Source organism: Manduca sexta, chromosome 27 (genome assembly GCF_014839805.1).
Source record: "Manduca sexta isolate Smith_Timp_Sample1 chromosome 27, JHU_Msex_v1.0, whole genome shotgun sequence".
In the NCBI taxonomy this organism is placed as follows: domain Eukaryota; kingdom Metazoa; phylum Arthropoda; class Insecta; order Lepidoptera; family Sphingidae; genus Manduca; species Manduca sexta.
In genome coordinates, this window is record NC_051141.1 from 5,870,263 (window position 1) to 5,893,426 (window position 23,164).

Consider the following 23,164-nt stretch of genomic DNA (forward strand, 5'->3'; position numbering starts at 1 on the left):
ATTCAAGGAAATCGGACCATAAATTAATAATATTTTGATCAAAGTAAAAAAAAATGGTAGTAGGCGCACTTGCCTCCGGAAATGGGGTAAGTGCGTCTGTGTAAAAAAAAACGACAATATGAAACATTATAAAGAAAACACTCATTTTAATACGTAGAGAAATAAGTTTTACTCGCATTGCTCTTGGACAATTTTTAATCACTCAATATTATAACAAACTATGGCTGTCAAATCAAATTCGGGGTAAGTGCGCCATATATATGTAAATCAGGGCTTCAAAACATTTTACACATTTTTTTTGCTATATAAGATTTTTGCTATATTAGAGTTTTGTGTGCGGATATGTTGGAATAAAAAAATGGTAGCCCTAATATAAAATCCACTTAATTTCTAAAAACTAAAAAAAACATACAAAAATGTAGAAATTAACAATTTTGAATGCGTTATAACTCAATTACTTAGAATTTGGCCTTATGACATTTGATATGTTTTAGCTGCATTATATCCAGATACCGTGCCTGATCGAACAGTTGCAACCTATTCAAAACTCAAAACAAAATACCTTGAGTAGAAAAAAATCTGCTGTTAACATTTTAATAATAATAATTCATATTAGTAAAACTTATTCTCAAAAAAGGTTGGTTATATATGGATCAGGGGTAAGTGCGCCATACGACTATTAACTGTGGCGCACTTGCCCTACTCGACAATTTTTAGGTACATTTTTTCGCATTGGTAAAAAATCCTTTATTTTAGTATATATAAATAAAATTCAGACAGGAAGTTAAAATAAAAGGTTTAAACTATGTATTCACCTTACTGGTTTACAGAAATATGTTAAATATCTTGAAATATTTGATGTTATCTTTCACGGGGTCATCTCTGTTAACAGGTCTAAATGACACTTAAAATAAAATGGCGAATAAATCGTATTAAAATGAACATAGCCATTTATGTTTTTTAGTGGAACTGTATTTCAGTTAGTAGCATAGATATAAGATTGCGGTAATTGTATAACATCAATAGTTTTCGATTTTTTTAGGGTAGGTGCACTTACCCCGTCGGCGCACTTGCCCCGCCTGACCTTAATTTCAAATATTAAGAAACCACCAGACGGTGCATAAGGAAACGTTTCTTTTTAAATTACTTAATACTTAATAAAGTTCTTTTTCATTAATTTTGTTTTTTCGTTGAGTTGAAAAGTAGTAATAATTCTGAATTTAAGAATGGTGTGGGGTAAAAATCCGTTATACAGATTTAAAATTCAAAATTCAATTCCGGATGTATAAACCGACGTGATCATAATGTAAGACAAAGCCATTATTTGCAGTATCCTCGTCGAAATTTGACTTTTCGTTAGAGTGTGACTCATATCACAAAAACGCTATCGAACGAAAGTCCATACTTAGTTGATAATTTTTTTAACATTTTGATATTCTAAGGGTATGGGAATAAAATTTTGTGTCTAGTTAGTAATTATAATATTATCATTACAATGTTATGAATGCATTGCACTGAATAATATTTTTTAACTAGAGAATGTACTATATGTCTGAATACACTAAAGTAGTAAGTAAACGTCTAAATATGGCAACATAGTTGTAGTGCATTTATTACCTGTAGTAATACCATAGACATTATTTTCTTTTCCCCTCAAACGACAATCATTCTTCTTCCAGTTCCTCCCTTTGGCAAAATATTATATAGACGTAATTATATCGGAAAGAGAGCAAGAAGCTTATAAAAAGAGACATAATAAAATTTGTCAATATCATAAGAGGCGTATAAGTAATGCCATCTATAAAAATTTAACAACAATTTCTGTTACTGTAGTTAGTAGATACCTACCTACAATGTATAATAGGTAACATGCATGAACCGTAGGTGGCAGCACAAAACTGATACAATATGTATTAATGGATAAAAAAACTTTTCAGACCTATAATTTTGGATATTAATTACAAAACTTATTTATGTTTTCAAATCATATTATTAGACATTTTTAAATGCGTTTAGAACTCATATTTATGTATGTTTGTATTTTGTTTGTTTTGAGATTCTAATTAAATTTAACGCTGATTAGTAAATATAGTATTTACATATTTAATTAATTTTTAAATGAAAGTTCACTTAAAGCCTTATTATATAAACCTTATAAAGAATTTGGTCTGCACAGCGACATCTCTCAGAAACATAAACAAGCTATCAAAATGTATGTTACATGACCTTCTCATAGATGTCATTGATTGTAATACAATGCTACATAGAGCTATAGACTACGTAGGTGTACCTACGTACTCGTTATGATTAATTTCTATAGATTGTCGTGCCTTAAAAGTTGGCAAAAGTGGGGTAGATACGCGGAGCACATTCAAAGAGTGGTATAAATGATTACCTACTGATGCTTATGCGTGTATGTACCTAACTCCCATGCGACCCCATTCCCTCGCGTAATTTAATAGCATTCCTCCAAGACCACGACGGGACAAGAGGAAACAATATCATGTATTTTATTGTCATTTTAACCCGTGTAAAAAGTAATTAACAATATGTCTAACCCTTACACACTTTAGCGGCGATAGCTTAGTTGGGTGTGGAACGGACTGCCAAGACGAATGTCCACAGGTTCAAATCCCAAGGGCACACACCTTTGACTTTTCTAAAATCATGTGTGTATTCTTTGTGAATTTATCGTTCGCTTTAACGGTGAAGGAAAACATTGTGAGGAAACCTGCACATCTGAGAAGTTCTCTATAGGAATTTCGAAGGTGTGTGAATTCTATCAATCCGCACTAGGCCAGCGTGGTGGACTAAGGCCTAATCCCTCTCAGTAGTAGAGGAGGCTCGTGCTCAACAGTGGGCAAGTATATAATACAGGGCTGATATTATTATTATTATTATTATTATTAAACACTTACCTTGTACCCCCTAAGGTGTAATCCGATGTCCAGCAATAACAATGGTAAGTGAATTCTGCCAAGACTGAAGACGATGTATGCTTTGAGATCAGCACCTACAAATTTTATACGTTTGTATAACTTGTACGTACCATTAAATAGTGTGTTAGATTATCATTTAATGGATACTATATTTATTAGATATCTTTTGCTATATAAAGAAACCAATTCAATTAATATATAAAGATCACATTCATTAACTTCAAAACGAACAGGGCAATCGTAAAGAGAAGAAATTAAAACTGTGATATTACTTTTGTATCAGGAAATCTCGTTTATCGCCTAATAGCAACAGTCATTTTTTCGAAATTAAAAAATGACATCGTTAGTAATATGGACAAGTTAGAGCTTATAGGGGTGCATTCCATACGCAAATCTCATTGACGACTTATGTATATTACTGTGTGAGTACTCAGAATGATTCCGGAATGAACCTTGTTCACTATCGTGAGTTATACACTACCTATATCTTTTGGTTGCTTTCTAATGAGGAATAAAATATATATTATAGCCGATATTTTCTCCACACTAGATTCAGTTGCACTCACCGTCCTGAGCTAGGCAGATGCTCTTCTTAAGACTTTACTATAACGAGGACCGTTGAGTTTGATATTTTGAAGCTGTCGCCTCACGGTATGGAATCGTTCTGAATATATACTTAATTTATGCACGCTGACGTAATTTTATTAATGGCCATACTAATACCGTCAAAATAATGGCTGGCGCTGTGAATTTACTACTTTTTAATGAGCCGAGCTGTCTTCCTTGCCAGAATGGGCATAACAATAATAAAGGTGATCGATACTAGTTACAAGGTGTTTTCATTACTATCATCATGGGCGCCGGGAGGAGGGTGATAGGGGGTGCACGTGCACCTCCCTGTCCGGAACAAATCACAATAAAAATAACTGAATGATAATGGGAACTAACGACCACAGGTTCTTGCGACTTTTATTTAAAAAAAAAAACTTAAATTAATGATGTTATATAATACTTACTATAGTGTATGAATACAGATGCACCTCCCTAAAATAATCTTGGCGGCGTCCATGACTATTATATGTATTTGTACTTTTTCTCATTCGGGACTACGGTCTCTTTCAGCTGTGAAAAAAATAAACAAGTTAACGCGATCAAATGATCGCTTATTTTGCGATTTTACAAGGTAATCAAAACCAATAAATTACTTCCCGTTTACTTCGAATTATGAAAGGAGAATGCCCATTTTTGTATGAGAGTTGGGCTACGCTTGCGTCTGTACAAAACCTTCACAAAACTATAGGGAATATATCGTAATTTGTATACAAATTGAAAACAATTAGATATTCGATGGGAGTTCGGAGTAATCAGAATTTTTATAGCGCGGTTATTTTGAGGTTAAGTATGGACTGCAATAATGTAAGGTAGAAAGTACCTACGTGCCTGATTAAGTTCAATATTGAAGTACCTACTTGTTATTGGTATAAGCGATTAGTGGACGGTCTTTTCACCTAGCTTTAATTACCCTCATAAGAAACTGATAGGTACTAACATATCTGATAAGACGAAACTCCAATAAAACTTCTAACATAGTATGGCGGAATATTAGTTTTTTCACGGGGCATACATATGTTACCTGACCTTTTGTGTATATGTTTTTCTGACTTACGACTTATTCTGTTACATGGATTACCTAATCTTTATTTCCACCTACCATTATCTCACTCCAATATGGCGTCAACACATATTGTAGAATAGATTCAGCTTAGTTTTTATGACCGGTCGTATGCCTGACGCCAACCCTATTTGGAGGATTCCGATCCCAGGCAACTCATGTTGAAAATACCGAGATAAAATGTTGCTTGGCCTGGAAATCGAACCCAGGAACTCACTTCACAGCCTGATTAGGCTTTTAATTAATTATCATAGGGAAAGTAAAATAAAACCAGATATACGAAATCCGATGCATATTTTTATATAGATGTATATTTTTAATAGAGGTATATATTCTTGGCATCCCAAAATAAAAACAAGAATTTGATATAGCTGCAGCACGTTTATGTATACTCCTGAAGGGAGTGAATGACTTCTTGCAGCGCTGGTCGGGTCATGTTATGTTGTTGTCTGTGAACTTCCCTATTAGCTGATCTCCAGCAGGCAGCATAAAATCATTCCAGCCTTGAAACCTAAAATATAATGTAGAAGTTGAGTTAACATGTTCAGATTATTATTATTGTTAAACTGTTTTCTTCAACTTTGGCAAAATATTTCCCACATTGTGGGTATGTTAATAATAATCTACATACATAACTTACAAACTGGACAGCTCGTCCAAGAAATATACTTGTCGTTGCTGTGGCGCCGCAAAGGTGCAGTCAATACACCGCCAGGATATGCCGTCTCGATTAACTGTCTTGAGTCTAGGATCTAGACGACATTGTGCTGCTAACTAAAAGCCTTCTGTCTCAAAGTTCGAAACGCACACTATACACGTTGTTTTTTAACAGAGGATTTCTCGACTCAATATTAAAATACATAAAAAAAACACTCCGATGTTGAGTAAGATAAAATATATTAAAATACTTTAATGATTTAACATTCAAACAAATCTGAAGTGTCAAAATGTCATTAATTTCAATTGCCAGTGTAATAAAAATCTATACCCATATATTCATTAATTAAAAATGAAGTCCAGACATGTTTTAGCTGACTATTGTATTTCTGTCAATGCAAGTACAAGTCGCTATTTGTTTGTTTTTGGAACGATTAATATTTTCTCTTTTTTTACCAGCTATTAGGAGTTTGGTCATAATTATTAAGTAAAATATATTATTTTATAACAATATATTTGAGATGAATAATATATTTAATACATATATTATAGATTCAAGTACGGGCACATTTATTGTACATAATATTTACTTTTTTATTCCATTTAAAAAGGGAATTTGTTATGAATTGGTATCAATTCGCCATATTCCCAGTAAATTATCCGGTGTTTCATTTGCAACAATTAAATAACTTTTTTTTTCATATCTTTTAAACCCCCATTCGCTTATGACTGAAATAAATACAAATGAAGTAATAATTAAAATGATGATTTTTCGTGGATATTTGGTTAAGACGCATGACTGACGCAAAGATAGCCTGGTTTTGGGCATTGTCCTTTGGCAAGTAGGTATGTTATATAGCACAAATAAAGAAAAAAAAATCTGTGAACCGTAAATATTATACTTATACATTGATAACAAAAAAAGCGTTTTTACTCATACAAAGTTATTATTTGCGGTTGGTGTAATAGCCGGGTCTAGAGGCCGAAGAGCAAATTTAATTTTGTCCTTTAACTTAGTTTGTCTTTTAGTAAGCTGTGAAGCAATAATGTTAGATGCTTTTTCAATGTACTTACCTACGTAATATGAAATTTATACGGAACCCTCGGTGCGCGAGTCCAACTCGCACTTGTCCAGTTTTTCATTTAAAAAGTAAAAACCTATTAAATACCTAATCAAAAATAATAAAACTGAAAACGTAACAAGTATGTACTTTGAACCGACTACCGCCTTTTATTGAGTGGGACTGTAAGTTCCGATTTTCAAACATCAAATTTTATTATGAACTAGCTTCCGCCCGCAGCTTCGCCCGCGTAGATTTCGGACTTCAAAAATGCTATGCTGTCGTGGGATATTTTTTATATAATTTTAAGGAGAACATTTCCGTCATACATGATTTCGGTGTAGCTTTAACCATTAAGGTTGCACACGCGACGGAAGCTTAAAAAATGGAGTAACTTCTCCCGTTTTCCCAACATTTCCCTTCACTGCTCTGCTCCTATTAATTGTAGCGTGATGAAAAGTATACTATAACCAGCTCAAGAGTATGAAAAATAATTGTACTAAGTTTCGTTAAAATCCGTCGAGTAGTTTTTGTTTCTATAACGGTTATACAGACAGACAGACAGACAGACAAAAATTTTACTAATTGCATTTTTGGCATCAGTATCGATCCCTAATCACCCCCTGATAGTTATTTTGGAAATATATTTCATGTACAGAATTGACCTCTCTACAGATTTATTATAAGTATAGATATGAAGGGTTTGATTTTCAACACGTGCAAGTATTAATAAGACGTTTATCGTGTTTCATAGCATTAAATTCACTTCTATATAATGCATACTATATATGTACGTCCTAGCAATAACTATTTACACAACACACGTCGTTATAGCTACATCGTGTTTGGCTGGTGGTCCTGGTGTAGATTCCTTTGTTAGGGGTTTAACTGTGTGGGTTTTTCTTATAAGGTTTGCCTAGCACTGTTTCCCAATGGGGGTGATGTGATGCAGATCAATCATAATAACTAATTGTTTTTATGATACACACGTTCTCAGTATTTTCAGTGCGCACATTTAAATTAGCGAGTGGTTTAAACTTACGTAGCGTTCGTAGCGCTTTATATTTATAATAATATCAGCCCTGTATTATATACTGTGCCAGTCCTGGTCATGGGCCCTCTCTATTACTGAGAGGGATTAGGCCTTAGATCACCACGCTGGCCTAGTGCGTATTGTTGAACTTCACACATCCTGAAAATTCCTATGGACAACTTCTTTGGTGTGCAGATTTCCTCCCCATGTTTTTCTTTACGATTAAAGCAAGCGATAATTCGCAAAGAATACACGCATAATTTTAAAAAAGATGCTCGTCTCGGCAGTCGGTTTCACAACCAACTAGGCTATCTACGCTTTATAATCGCGTTTAACCATGGCTCTTATAAATTGCCATGTCCTTATTACTACGTGAAATAATGTAAACTTAGACGTAACCACAAAAAAGTATCAAAAAGGCCTTTTAAAATTTAAATAAACTAACCATACTATTGTAACAATAAATATATCTTTTAGTTATACCGTCTATTACCCGAATATCACCGATGGTACAATTGTAGCACTCCACACTGTCGCGTCGGTACGCTATCGGCTCTAGAAGCAAAGAATTTTCCTAAAACTTTTCTTTCTTTTCCAAAAAAATGTAATGGGCCCGGATTTTGAGACCATTTGTACCAGTGTGTACCAGTTTCACTTAGCAATGACTATTGGCTAATTTTGTTTCCATGTTTAATACTGAATGGCACTTCGATATTATATCACTATTCGATATTCTATGATTTTAATATGAAACGTGTAAACGTAGTGTATTGCCAAATTATACAGAATTGTTGGTAGTAGGATATATTTTATATACAGCTGATAGCGACCACCATACACAAGGTAAACCCCGGCTTGGTGGCCAACGTATGTCGCGTTCCAGGATCAGCCTGTGTATATTCGGTACCAACAAACCAGCATAATTGTGCCGACTGCTAAGGGGGGTAATAATTTATTTTCAATCGACATTCTATTTGGTCCCACTGCACTTACCATCATGTGTAGTGGGGTCACTTTGCCGTAACGCATAAAAAAAAACACAAAATGATAGATTTATTTTAAACATCCCCATAGGAGACGGGCAGCAAGGCGGCACTGCGCAGGGGCGGCTACGGCGGCAGACTTAGACACTTCAACGTCAGAGGAAGCCCGCAGCCGTCCCAAATGCGCCGAAGAGGGCCACTGCGGAGTTTTAGCTGGTAGGCTGTGCATAGGTTTAAGTTGTATATAGGGTTAGGGACTAGGCCTGGCGGGCGCCCGAAGGTCACCATCAAATCCGGGCGGCTCAACGCCGGGCCGTAAGGCACGGTTACCCCAGCATAACCGCTCAGTCGCCCCCCATGAAGGCTGGGCGGTAGTATTAAGGCACTTTCTCCGCGAAACCAAAAAAAAAAAGATTTATTTTAAACATAATAATTATATGTTGTTGGGTTATCGACGCTAATAATATGGCATAACATTATTCAAACAAATTATTTGTTATATCTATAATCAATGATTTCATATTTTAATAGTTCATATCTTCTACGTCCTTTATATTATGTTTTAGATTTTATATGTTGTGAGTGGTAAATGCTGTGTACACCTATTAGTAGGACACATGACGTGCTGGACTTATCGTTTTATTGCATAAAATGATAAATAATAATATTTAATAGTGTTGGTGAGCCTGTCCCGATGGCGTAGTTGTACAACATGCGCGGAACGTCAGCGCTCTGAGGTACTGGGTTCGATTCCCGGGTTGGGCAAAGTAATATTTGGTTTTTTTACTCAGTAACCCGGAGTTTGTAATTTTTGCTCGATATACCGATAGGCTTGTCCCCTATCACATCATGGGACGGTACACACTTGCCGTTAATAATGCAATAATGCAATAATGAAATGATTATTTATTTACGTTAATAAAGCGATGTAGCAATAATGAAATAAACATTTCATTATTACTACATCGCTTGGGATCGAATTCTAGTTACCTGCAATCAATTTTAGTATATACAGCTATATTCAATAAAAAACACTAGGTATTAATCAATGAAATCAGGCTAACTACACGAACTTCTAAAGTGTTAGATATAAATTGCTCCAATACATGATTATATTTTTATTAAAACCTTTAAACTAAAATTGAATAATCAGAACTGGATTGTGCCAAAACTTAAAATTATTAAAAGTTTAGGCTAAAGGTAATCAAATCAGCAAATGAGCTATAAAAACTATGCCACAATATCGAGTGAAACAGAATATAATAATAATCTTTACTTTCATATTTAATAATATTATCACACAATTCCAAATATTAAAATGAATGTCGAAAAATTATCGCAATAAATCGTGTCTTGAGTGCATTTATTCCTAATTTCAAATGGATAGAATTTACACCTTTGTTCCAGAAGCAAGAAAACCGAAGATTTTCCGGAGAAATTAACGTAGAACCAGCTTGCATAAATGTCCGGATCAAGGTGCTGTAAAATTTAATAAAATTTTATTTAACAATCCTATTCACACATTAATATATTATACTCTATAATAATAATATATAATAATATCAGCCCTGTATTATATACTTGTCTACTGCTGAGCACGGGCCTCCTCTACTACTGAGAGGGATTAGGCCTTAGTCCACCACGCTGGCTTAGTGCGGATTGGTAGACTTCACACACCTTCGAAATTCCTATAGAGAACTTCTCAGATGTGCAGGTTTCCTCACGATGTTTTCCTTCACCGTTAAAGCCAACGATAAATTCACAAAGAATACGCACATGATTTTAGAAAAGTCAGAGGTGTGTGCCCTTGGGATTTGAACCTGCGGACATTCGTCTTGACAGTCAGTTCCACACCCAACTAGGCTATCGCCGCTTAATATATATTTGCTACATAAATATGTTTATGGAGATTTCAGGTAATCAAAACAGATTGTACAAAGCTTCAGCAAAATCTTGAAAGGTTGAGATCATCTCCGATGCAAAGCAGTGGGGAAAGGTGAAATTTATTGAAAGAGAACCCGACACAACATATAAGTACTCATATGCATAATACGGTCTGCAAATCGATTTGATGATAATTACATTTTACATAAATCCTACATAAAGGGAAGATGGCAGGAATCGGATTATATGAAAACTTCGCCGCTGGCAAAGCCCTATTAGAGATGCAACTAGTAGCGACCCTCTCGCCATATCGGGTAAAACATATCTACAGCCTCATTGGGCTAGTAATAGCGTTCCTGGGCAGTGCATTTTGAACTGTGCGGCCCTTAATAGGATGCGAAGGTTATACGAAAGGGCATAACTATTGCATTACACAGGTAGATGTTATAGGAAAGGAAATATGGTAAATATTTATTGAAGTCGTTTTTACAGTGTCTTCATTTATTTGACTTTATCCCATTCCAATGTGATATCAGCTCAAGGTAGTTCTGTAAGTATGTTCCAAAAAATATTTATATACACATCCCAGCTTTTTATCTGTGAAGGGAAAGGCAGAGGTGTAACTAGTGCACCCAGTCTATGGACTGGGTGGTGCTGGCGGCTACCATTTTAATACTCCGGATCGGTATTTAACAGAAAAACCCATAGCCTTTTGAAATAAAACTATTTACAGAATTTATCGCGGTTTATTTCAATGCCTAACATTCGCGTAAACATAAGAAACCATAATGACTGCTTGTTTAGGATTTGTACCCGAAACTTCAAAACTGTACACGTGCCGCACACGCAATACAACTCCTCCCCAAGACAGTCAGTATTAATTTTTAATTAACACACATCACGCCTATTTCCTCGGAGGGGTAAGCATAGATGTAATCAGGGCACTTACTTTTTGCTATGTGTGTTCCGTCCCATGATTTGATAGGACGCAAGCCTGTCGCCATTTAGGTCAAAAATTCCAGACTCATACTATGAATGAGCAAAAATTCTCAAAGGTCATTTCGTTTCGACCTGGGATTCAATCTCAGAACCTTACAGTTGTTTGTACCGAGAATTCATCTACGTTATAGAGATAGTAATAATTATAATTAATATTTGTATAATATATTTGAACGCCGAGCTGACCAAGGTGTACATTAGCAAGCGAGTTACCTTCACGAAATCCCATGAATTTTCGAATAAGTATAATTAATTATGTTGATCAGTCTTAATCTTAAGACTTAGATCTTTAGTATCTTATTGCTCAGTATTAACTATTATGTTCTGCTGGCACACCCTGCTACGTAGCGCTAAAAATAGACATAGCGGTTCTATCAAACTTGGCGGAGACATACTGCGGTTCTGAAATATTATTTCAACGTCTTTCTTTGTAATCTAACTAAGTTAGAGATGTCTAAGTTGTAAAGACAAATTCAATAACAAATGACACAAATAAATTCGGTTGATAATTGATATAATATTTTGAAAATATTGTTTAATCTTAACATGTTATTTTCCAACGGTACATCGTGGTGATTGAGTAGACCGTAGCATACCTTAATGTACGAGATCATTTTGTATTAAGTATAAAAAATATTAGAACATCAACAGTATATATAGCCCTATTTACGCCTCATTTTGTGATGCATTTTTGGAAATATATTTTTAGCAAAATGCTTCGTATTTTTTGATTTCTCTCAGAAAGCTAAGTTTCTCGCGCTCGTTTGATACCCAGCGCGCGTTTGGTACCCAGCGCGTCGCCAGGAAATATAGAGTTTAAAAAAGCGGAACCTATTTTCGTTAATGATGTCTTAAAAAGAAGAAATACTGGAGGCAGTCGACTTGTCTCGCCAAACTTCGAACCGCTTGCAATTCGGCTCCTCCTTCTCGTGCCATTGGCGTTGGGCGGCACTGCCCCGCCAATGAGGCCGCGGCCTTCCCCACTCGCTGCGTTCCATATTGCAAAGATTACGTTTTCCTTGATTGAGAATAGCGTACCATTTTTCAACAATTACGTTACTAGTGGTACAGTAATTTATCTAACAAAGCCCCGTCGCTAGTTGGTCCGAAGGCGCAGTATCGCTCAGTTAGATCAGATTTTGTTTGGCAAGTTGTAGTTCTGGTGATGGTAAATTGTTTCAGGTAAATGTTGAATTGAGTGAGTTTACGTATGCGGTATAGTGGAAGTTGGTGAATGCGTGCGCGACGCGGCGACATGGCGACTGTGCCGCGAATGTGCAGCGAGCGTGTCGCGACACCGCGACATTGGTGCCAGCGAGCAGCGGTTGTCGAGTGCCGGCTAGCGGCTGGTGTTTGAGTCAGTCCGTCGGGCGGCTACGAGCGCGCGCGTCTCTCGCACCGCGTCCAGCGCGACATAACAGACAAGCCGACAAGTCGACGAGCCGACGCCGCGAGCGTGATCACGCGCCCGCCCGCCCAGCGCGCGCCCTCAACTTTATTTTAAAAATAAAATATTATAACTCAATAATATTTACTTTTACCGTTTACAAAGTAATCAGCGTATCGAGTTGAACAGTTACGAGTGTTTATTTGGAAACTATTAGAATGAATAATTAGTAGTGCCGCAAGAACTTTCATGAACTTTTTGTGTTGTTACCGAGGATGTTAACCAAAATTGCGTGTTTATCCGAAGACTTTTAAACATCAAAACGGGTATTGAGGAAGTGCTTCGTACGGAATTTAAAAAAGTGGGTGAGTAATAAATAAGTGCGAATATGTGTAAGAGTTTAGAATAGTCTCCTGAAAAAAATTTTAACAGAATGTGTTAATTATTACAGATAACACAATAAAAACGGTTGTAAATACTATGTTCATATTTAACAATCACAGTGTTTAATAGTTTTTAAAGTTATCTGTAAAACAAACAAACAAACATTCTTGTACTTAAAACATTTTATTATTTGAATAAGCGACGCACTATGGGAGGCAGCGTCATGTTAGAACGTGCGACGCTATGTAGAGTTTTCATGGTTCCACAAAATATACTTTTTTTATTCCTTTTCGTGCATCAATATCTTTGATAGATCTATCAACCTACTTAAAACCTTATTTCTTCAAACAGTTGCTTAAAATTAAGCAAGAATGTGAGGGCCCTGGTAAGAAGGGAAAATCGTATTGTAATGATCCTAATTGGTAGATTGCCAGAGTATTTATATTTTAAGTAGATATATTAAGAAGCCATAAACAATAAGTAAAATTTCAACGCTCAAAATAGCACTAAAAATTGCTTTTATTTACAACATATCTAAGACTTGCAAACCTTTGTTGCAAAAAAAAGAAAATTTGAATAATTTCATCTAACATTATCAAAACTTATTTCTAAGCAATTAACTGCTTCGTAAATACGCATTGAAGTATGAATGTTATATAGAAGCGAATTAATGCTGACAAATTCATTACCCAGTTTCTGTAATGCGTGGATATATTTCAATTTAGCATCAACAAAATTGTGAATCAAGGTAACGGTACAATTGATGCGCACTCAATTTCAAAAATCTTCACGAAGAAATATAAAGAAAGACGTTAAGTAAATTGCAACGTATATAATCATAAAATAACTATAAAAAATCGTAGAAATTTTGCATTATAACACAAAAAAAAAACTCTTTAGTAATATGATTTATTGTGGCCATATTAGGAATCTGAGAGCTCGATACGGCCTTTAACTTGTTAGCGTAAGTACGTATTCTTATAAAGTATTCAAATACAGTCATCATCATCATCATCTCAGCCACAGGAAGTCCACTGCTGAACATAGGCCTCCCCCAAGGATCTCCACGTCGACCTGTTGGAAGCGGCCTGCATCCAGCGACTTCCTGCGACCTTAGCCAGGTCGTCCGTCCACCTTGTAGGCCATTGCCTTGTAGGACCATTCAAATATAGTATTACTTCTAAAATATCAATATAGTAAAAAAAAAAAACAAAATCTGTTGTGGCCTAAAATAAGGTGATTAAAAATGTAAATTAAATGGAAACCTAAATAACTTACTGAATTAAAAACTATCTGATAATATGTAAATGTGGCCCAGCATAATATTCTACAACTATATTACAATGATATTATTTCATAGATGAAGTAATAATTATATTTTATTCTGAATGCAAAGAAAAATGACACATGAAAAAGTGAAAACATACAAACAAATATTTCCAACCGGAAATGCCAACTCATTTTTTATTTAAACAATTACTGTTTAGAGGATTTATATTGATCAAGAAGCCTATGTCTTCCCCTTAACTGCTTGGATTGAAGATTGGTCGAAGTACTAATGCGTCTTGTTATCCCATAGCGCCAACCGATGGTTAAGCTATCCATAACCTTCTGTCGTATAAAAACTATTTCTTTATTTAGAGCTGGTTCATACGCACACAGTATGCAGTCACTTTATTCAACTGCGTAAGATGTAAATAGATGCATAAATACTTTTTATGAAAAGACATAATTTTACTACTGTTGCCAATACCGTCCTTATTCAACTTTTATAGACAATTCAACTTAACTTTGAACGAGTTCAAAAAAGTAGAAGAATCTCAATTTATCGTGTATTTATTTTATGATACAAGATTTTTCCAATGTATAATGCGTTCTGTGAAAATGTTAATATATTTAGGTTCAAAAACCATAATATCGTGCATTGAACGGTCTATTATGAAGATTATTCGCTGTCAAAGATGTCCCTTTCTTACTTTATTGTGGTCCAAAAATTGTACACTGCAACTAAATATTTCATGGAATCGGGTGTTCATTATAACAGATTTAAAAAAACTCATGTATAAGCAGCGATAGTCTAGTTGGTTGTGGAACGGACAGCCGAGACGAATATCCGCAGGTTTAAATCCCAACGGCACAAACCTCTGACTTTTCTAAAAAAAAATATGTGTGTAATCTTTGTGAATTATCTATCGCTTGTTTTAACGGTGAAGGAAAACATCGTGAGGAAACCTGCATATCTGTGAAATTATCTATAGGATTTTTTCGAGGGTGTGTGAAGTCTATCCAATCCGCACTAGGCCAGCGTGGTGGACTAAGGCCTAATACCTCTCAGTAGTAGAGGAGGCCCATGCCCAACAGTAGGACAGTATATAATACAGGGCTGATATTATTATTATTATATTATTTAAACTGATGTTAATAAGGTATGTTAATGTCGGTTGTCTTTGATGCCCTATAAAAAATGTTGCATTGCGTCGGCGTTACATGTCGGGTGGCCGGAAAGCGACACGTCGAAATAAGCCTTTAGAGCGGTGCCCCCAGGAAAACGACGCGCTAACCGTATTTTTAAAAATTTATAATGCGTATAGAAAAAATATTCAACCCAATATTCCTACAATATGTTATGTTTAGTTAGGTCGTTTTAGTTTTTTTCGAATATGTATATCGTTTCATTAATATCATAATGAAAATGCCATTAAAGTTTTTCGCGAATCTTCTCCTAAAGTATTCATAATATTAATTTACAACCAACAATATTACATCGACAATTTAATGAGGTATATTTTGGTAGTTTAAAATTATTATAAAAGACCTGAAATTAATTTTAAGCAATTATTCATAAAAAATTGCATATTTCCGACCGTCGTTGTGCGCTGAAAATATATAGAACGAATGCTCGTAGCCGTTTTCTCGGGGGAAGGCCTTAAGAAGACGATATTCAAAGTAAAAATTATAAAGTTCTCACCATCCAAGATCGTCTTCGATGAAGGATATTCCCAGTCCCAGTTTATTCAGACGCGGTCTTTACGGCTAATTACTCAACAATCTGGATTCTGGACTAAGTACATGATCAGTTCATAAGCTGCAGCGTTGAAAATGCACGTATACAATATGAAACTGCTAGCTTGCCTTTTTAAAATATACTATTTTAAATTACAATCCATAAGCACTTTATAGTTACAAATAATTTGGCTAGAAATAATTATTGTGTAATTAAGTGAATAGTTATTAAAGGTACAGGCATTCTACAAAGATGTTACATACTGATATTCATAAACCTTATAATACCCATATGTAATTCTTTATAATAACCACCATTTCAATCTTACTTCGTATTTGTCACAATGTGAGCAGAAAATGCTTTATATTCATTCTAATCCGTTTAAATGAGATCCAGTATCTACGAAAGTATCCCTTTATCCAGCTCATTCAATGAATTTTCAGATGATTAATAGCTAGTAGTATATTGTTGGTTAGGAAACGTATTTAATATTGTAAACTGTTTAAATGTGCAATAACGATTGTAGTGATTGTTGTCAACAGTGGCTCGCAGCGCTGATGGAGCAAGACTCGATGGGGAGGGCGAAGATGTATCCCGGCTGACTCCTGGCCTGCATCCGGAGACAACCTTCGACATGAACGATATCCCATCGAGCCCGTACACGTTGGACATGCGCAGAATGCAACTATACTCCCACCATCACGTACATCCTACGGTGAGTCAGCCTCTTTGTTTCTTTTACTTCCCACCTTTACTTATATCGGCTAGACATAAACGGTGCACTGTGCAACGTGGATCTATTTTGATAAATCGGTCATAATATTCTGTATGTACAATAATAAAGCCCAAATATGCTCATAAGACTAAAATATTTAGCTCGATAAACCTGACAATAGGTACATTGGGTCGTATTAACTATATTTTAATAATGACTTTCATGACGTCTTTGAAAGACTTGAACCGAAGAGATCAACGAGGTCGCACAATCGTAATACGATAATCTGTTTTCGTTCACGAAGTATTTATCTACGCGCAGTGCCACATGGCGACCGGCATCGAATAAAGAATTATGAAAAGCGAAGTGTTAATGCCAATACGAATCACATAAAGCGTGGCAAAACAAATCCCTTTTTAAACCATAAAAGCGTCGATAATAAAAGCAAAAAATATTACGTTGAAATGATGAAATGCAGCGCAAGGCGTGAAAACAAGAATAATTTGAAGGTGCAGCGTCGGTAGGGCGTAGGGTTTCTGCCCTGTAACTGGCCATTTGAGCGGCGGCCGCGCGGTGCGCCCGCGCCGCTGCGTGCATAAAGACATAAGTGTTTCCAATGATTTATAACCATTACCGTAAAACAACAAACGCCTGTCGCCTTTTTGGTGTAGTCGTAGCACATATGGGGTATGAACCAAAAGGTCCGTGGTTGGAGCCTTATATTGGCCAACATATTGTGTGTTAATAGTATGATTAGATTCAACTAGTGGCACGTAGATACAAAGTAGAAATAAATTAAAATAAAAAGTTGTTGGGTGACCGAAGAAGAAAAATTTACATTATTTTGTCCGCGGCAAGATGGATGTAATAAACACTGTATTTTGTTTTGATAGACCTTATGTTTTGTTTAAATCAACATCTAAATTGTAGAACATCGAACGACGTACGAGTTAGCCAAGTAGGCTCGTAACAATTTGATAAATAAACATCAAAACGCAGATTATTTGTAAATAAACCGCGTTTTCCCATGTAATTAATCAATTTTATGTTATAATTACTTTCATAATAAGTGCTGTTGATCATGACGTTTGGTTGAACAACACTGAACTGGTGTTATCGGGACGTGTTCGTCACCGCCTGTTACATCACCGACCTTGTTTATTTGAGTTTTATTCTTATTATCTTACTTAATTATTGGCAATATATCGAAATATCTATAAAATGCTGTATTATTATTTGTTTTTATACACTTTAGTCAAGCAGCCACGCGGTTTCATACATTCTACACAACTTAACATTAATCGTAATTTGTTATTGTCCTCATGTTTATATTGAGTAATAAGTATAGATGAGCAAATTTTAAATATACATCGATTACGTTTAGATTCCGCGTGTTGTATTTAAAAATAATGTGATAGAGGCGTAATTTTATAAATATTAAATAAACTATGAACAGAATTGAGTGTACATCTCATACTATCATCACGTGTCCCTGACATAAGTTTATCGCGAACTGACCAACAGATTGTCAATAAGATTCAGTATTATTTACTTTATAACATATTATTGATCAAAAAATATATGTATAACGAAACCAGAACGTATTATACATTAGCGTATGTAATTTTTAATATAGTGTGACTTTTTATTAGTTATTCTCCCAAACGAAGCATTTTGTATGGCCGTTAATTTATTGCAACTGATGTATAACAATATTAATGAATTTCTTTAACAAATGAAATAATGAATTTTTAGATTGCCTCGGTGGCGTAGTTATATTATGGCATGATTACAGTGCTGAGATTCGGGGTACGATGCTTCAGGTCCGAAAAAGTGATATTGGGTTTTTTACTCATTTTGACCCTGGAGTCGAGAATTTGTGCCCGATATGGCGAAACATACGGCGGAAAATATCGGCTTTCGTACAAGCACCACTTGCGCCGCTGCCTACCCCTTCGGGCATAAAAGGTGTGATTGTGTGTGTTTTTGTGAATTTCTTTTATACCATTTATTCAAAAAGCAATAAGGTCTTGGTTAGTTAAAAATATATCACTGCTTTATGAATGGTGTTGAATGTGAAAATACTATAAAGGAATATATATATTATATCGATAACATTTAATAAACTACCTTCATGTATTATATTTTTTAGCTCACACACATTATTTGCATATGTATAAGCAAATTGATTATCTGTTTGAAATGCTGACTACTGACATGCTGTTCCACACTATACAGATGTGTTGACAAGAGACGGAGACGACCCACACAATTCACAAATCATTTGGCATTTGATTTCGGAAACTAGACAGTCGATACAGACGAACGAAATTGAAATTGGTTACCGAAACGTATGGTGCTTCGAATAGGCATTACATGAATAATATTTGTGAAAACGGAGCAGCACAAAGGGATCATTGTGAGAGCACTGTAGAGTAGTATCTATATGCAGTAAATTAAATTGAAAGACTGAGGATTGATTAATAATGATTCCGGATTTTTTAATCCAAAAAGCATATGCTACTTTAGTGTCAAGTTTGGTTGACGTATAAGTTAAAATATGATTTTCAAACCATTCAGTAATGTACTGTATTGAATGACTAACTCAAAAATGCTAAATAGGGCTGAAACAAAACGTTGTTAATATTTGTTATTTAAAAAATACATAACTACATTTTAGACATTTTTCTGGCAATTGAAATAGATGAAAACTTTAACAAGACTCAAAAGCCCTACAGGCCAGCATGTTGTGTGGATAAAATTATTACCTATAATTAAATTTGTGACTATTAATCAAGTTCAGAAATCATTGACATTGTTTCGAGAATGCACAAGAATCATGCCCGATGACGTACGCTCAGCTGGTACAACACGCGGCGTCTCGAATGACTCCCGTTGTAATTCGAGCGGCCCTGTGACAAATGTGAAAAGTATTGCATTTTTAAGTGCGTCCGCATGTGCTATTGCCCATTGTTGTACTAATGTTCAAAGACTCAAACCACTCAAAGAACCTTGATTTGAAACCGTACGAATAAAAGGCAATATATTACACATAGGTAGTGTCGATAAATATTTAAATTCTTTATACGAATTAATGTGATTAAATATGTATTGATTATATATATGTTTATTGTATGTAAGCGTGTAATTAGTACTGGTGGTAGGTCTCATATGTGAGAGTATGTTTGGGTAAGTGTCATCGTAATGTCTATTTCTGCCGTCAAGCTACAGTGTGTAGTCAGTGTTGTGTCCCGGTATGAAGGACATTGTAGCCAGTGTAATTACTGGATATAAAAGGACTTAACATCTCATGTCAATGACATCAGGCGAACGGCCAGCATGTCTCGTCATACAAAGCAATAAAAAAAATGAATCCCATGTTTTTACTGATTAATCAATAATACACAACTCACGCTTTTTATTCCCAAAGGTAAGCAGAAGTGCTAATAGTACACCGAATTTCTCAGTGAGAGTTTCGTCGCTTTGCGTGGGAGGGGGCAAGCCTCTCGCCATATCATAAATTTCACAAAGCTGAAAACTCAATGTCCGTGACTTAACTTTTTGAGATGGGAACTCGAGACCTCGATGCAGTAGTACGGAGCACGGACTAAAACTTCGCCACTGAGGCGGTTAATCAATAAGGCGAGACTTAGAACAATTTGCTTGTAAAGGTATAAACGGATCAACTAGTGATCTCAAATGTTTATGAACGCTCACATTTCCTGAAATGGATGTGATTTAACGCAACATCAAGATATCACCATCTGTAGTTTAAGTATTATAAACCCACAAAAGTAAAAATATAGGAAAACCATAATAACTTTAGTTAAAGGTCTATAATTTTGAGAGATGGTGAAAATAAATGACAAGTATACACGAAAAAATCTTCTTATATGTTTTGATTATATAATAATGTTAATGCAATAGATTTCATAATACTGAAGCAATGTGTTTAAACTTAGTTGTGCATAGCACACAACTTATTTCAATAAACCAATATGTTATAAATGGTATCGCATATTTTGGATAATGACGTCTTTATAAGCCTGCATTGTATCAATTTTCATTTACGTGTTTTTGTTTACATTCAATATTGAATTAAAATTTTGTTAATTATATTGTTCCTTGTTTACCTACCTTTTAGGGTGATTCGATTGATTTTATAATTTTATAAAGCCATATTTCGGCAGATAAAATTAAATACACATTTATTTTAAACATGTAGGCATAATTATTACCGTTATCATAAATTCCGTTTTGTATTTGCTTAAAAACCTGAATTGTTTTTATATAATTTTGATTGGCTAGTGAAGTATTTGCTCGCTTGTAAATCGGCGATTTTTAATTTCTGTTAAGAAGTGAGAAAGTAATATTAAAGTAAAAATCGTAACCGCCTATAAATAGAGCTATTTAAGTCCATTGGGAATCATAATTTAGTAAAAAAATCTAATCGTGTAAGTATTAATAAGTCCATTTTTTAAAAGTTAATGTATAATAATATTAAGTATCTATTTCACTTTTAACCATGCTACAATTTCTCAAAAGTTGAGTTCTTGTTCTGACATAGTGTTTCACATCTGCATTCTGCGTCTATTATAATTATATACTATTGCCTCTCATCGTCACGGTTCAAAAATCTTACATCTCCTTACGGGATTTCGTTAGATTTTATTAGATTACTTTTTATAGTGGTAATGTTGAATATTTAGTCAATATGTTACAAAATATTATGCATACAGGACTTCTTGACTTCCATATAATATTTATAGTTAATATATTAGAATATGATCGGTATAATAAACAATTACAAATGGCTATATAGAAGTCAAATATATATCTAGTACGTATGAATACATGGAGAGGAATAATTGAAAGTTATTTTACTTAAATCTATAAATCTTTAATAGTCCTATCATAAATTACCAACGAAATACGTATCATAATGAACATTTCGCAATAATCGACCTCAATCGTAATACATTTTACAAAATCATGCCAATGTTATACTTGCACATACTTAAATGAAGCGTTGTTTTTTCGCTTAGCTAGTAATACAGGCATTTTCGCTAACCACGTAATAAAGCGAGTTCCTTACGCTGTGACATATATACCTAATTTAAAACCTGTTGCCAAAATGTTCCACATTAAGAATTTTAATTGATATATTCCTTTACTATTTATTCTCTGATACTCAATATTTCATTTTCTTTGTGATCAAATAAAGTCGTTACATCATTTAACCTGTAACCTGTATTTTGTAACCTGTCAGAATTCACTGAAATGGCTCATAGATGTGTTGAAGTAGATTGTTAAAATTAAATCTGTATAACATTGCATTGGGTAAAACTGTTATGGTGTTATATGTATAAATAAATAAAAAAATATAAAAAAATAAAAAAAAATAAAATAAAAATTTTGCAGCTACTTGTGATTATTTAAAAATAATCTCAGATAGCTGAAAAAATTATGTAAAGACAATTATTCCATATAAAAGAGATATCAACAATTTTCATTTTTAATCAGCAGTGCGTTCGATGCAGTAAAACATAAAAAAAATATCCATTCTTAAGATCACACACATAACAACCAATTAATGATAAACGATATGAACGGGTAGAAACTAAAGTAAATAGTTATCATAGCATTCTACTACAGGAGTATTAGTCCATTGAAAAGTTACATTTGGGGTTGCGTTTTTTAGAGGACGCAATTTTATTTTTTTGAAGTGTAGGGGGGGTCAGTCTAAAGTTAAAACCAAGTTTGTGGGGTCGCCACCCTTGTCCCACGGCCGCCATCTTGAAAATAGGGGTTGAAATGGTTTTTACGATGTATCTCTTAAACTATTTATCTGACAAAAAATGTATAAACATTTTTGTTGCAAATTAAATTCTCTACAACTTTGGTCTAGTAACTTTTGTCGTAGAACTATAAATAAAAAGTTATAAGCGAAAATGTTAAGAAATTCAATGTTAAGCAATGTCCATTGCAACGTCATCAGAACGTGTGTTTATAAGGTTCATAATACTTTTTTTTGTACTCTCATTAATACCCAAATACCTAAGGGACCATTAAGGAACAAAAGAACATCTGCCTGCTATTATTATTATTATTTCTAACCTCTCTTTTTGTAAGAATAGCTGATAATATTGTGTTGAAGTTGTCATAAGTAAGTTATTTATTAGCATTTGACTTTTAAAAGTCTTTTAAAAGTCAAAATGCTAATAAAAAAAAAGTAGTTTTCACTAAAGTTAAAATCGTGTCTAAATTCATTCGAAATCGTCTTCACAATTAAAAACAGAATAAAATACATCCGCACGTACAGAAATATGTAGCACAACTAAAAGATATAAGTTGAACGACAACTTCAACACAATATTATCAGCTACTTACAATAAGAGAGGTTAGAAATAATAATAATAATAGCAGGCAGATGTTCTTTTGTTCCC

General features: G+C 34.5%; 1 protein-coding gene across 3 annotated transcripts in view; it reads left to right on the forward strand.

Moving 5' to 3' along the window:
- Nucleotides 1-12,260: 12,260 nt before the first annotated feature.
- LOC115450844 (forkhead box protein L2) overlaps nt 12,261-23,164 on the forward strand; it is a 58,689-nt gene continuing 47,785 nt past the window's right edge. For 2 of the 3 annotated variants that reach the window (XM_030178962.2, XM_030178963.2), the window contains exons 1-2: nt 12,261-12,976; nt 16,546-16,718. In XM_030178962.2, coding sequence (XP_030034822.1) covers nt 12,976; nt 16,546-16,718 — 174 coding nt within the window. In that variant the 5' untranslated portion in view covers nt 12,261-12,975. Of the gene's footprint in view, nt 12,981-16,545; nt 16,719-23,164 lie in introns of all 3 variants that reach the window. The other variant, XM_037444023.1, reaches the window with a different exon arrangement.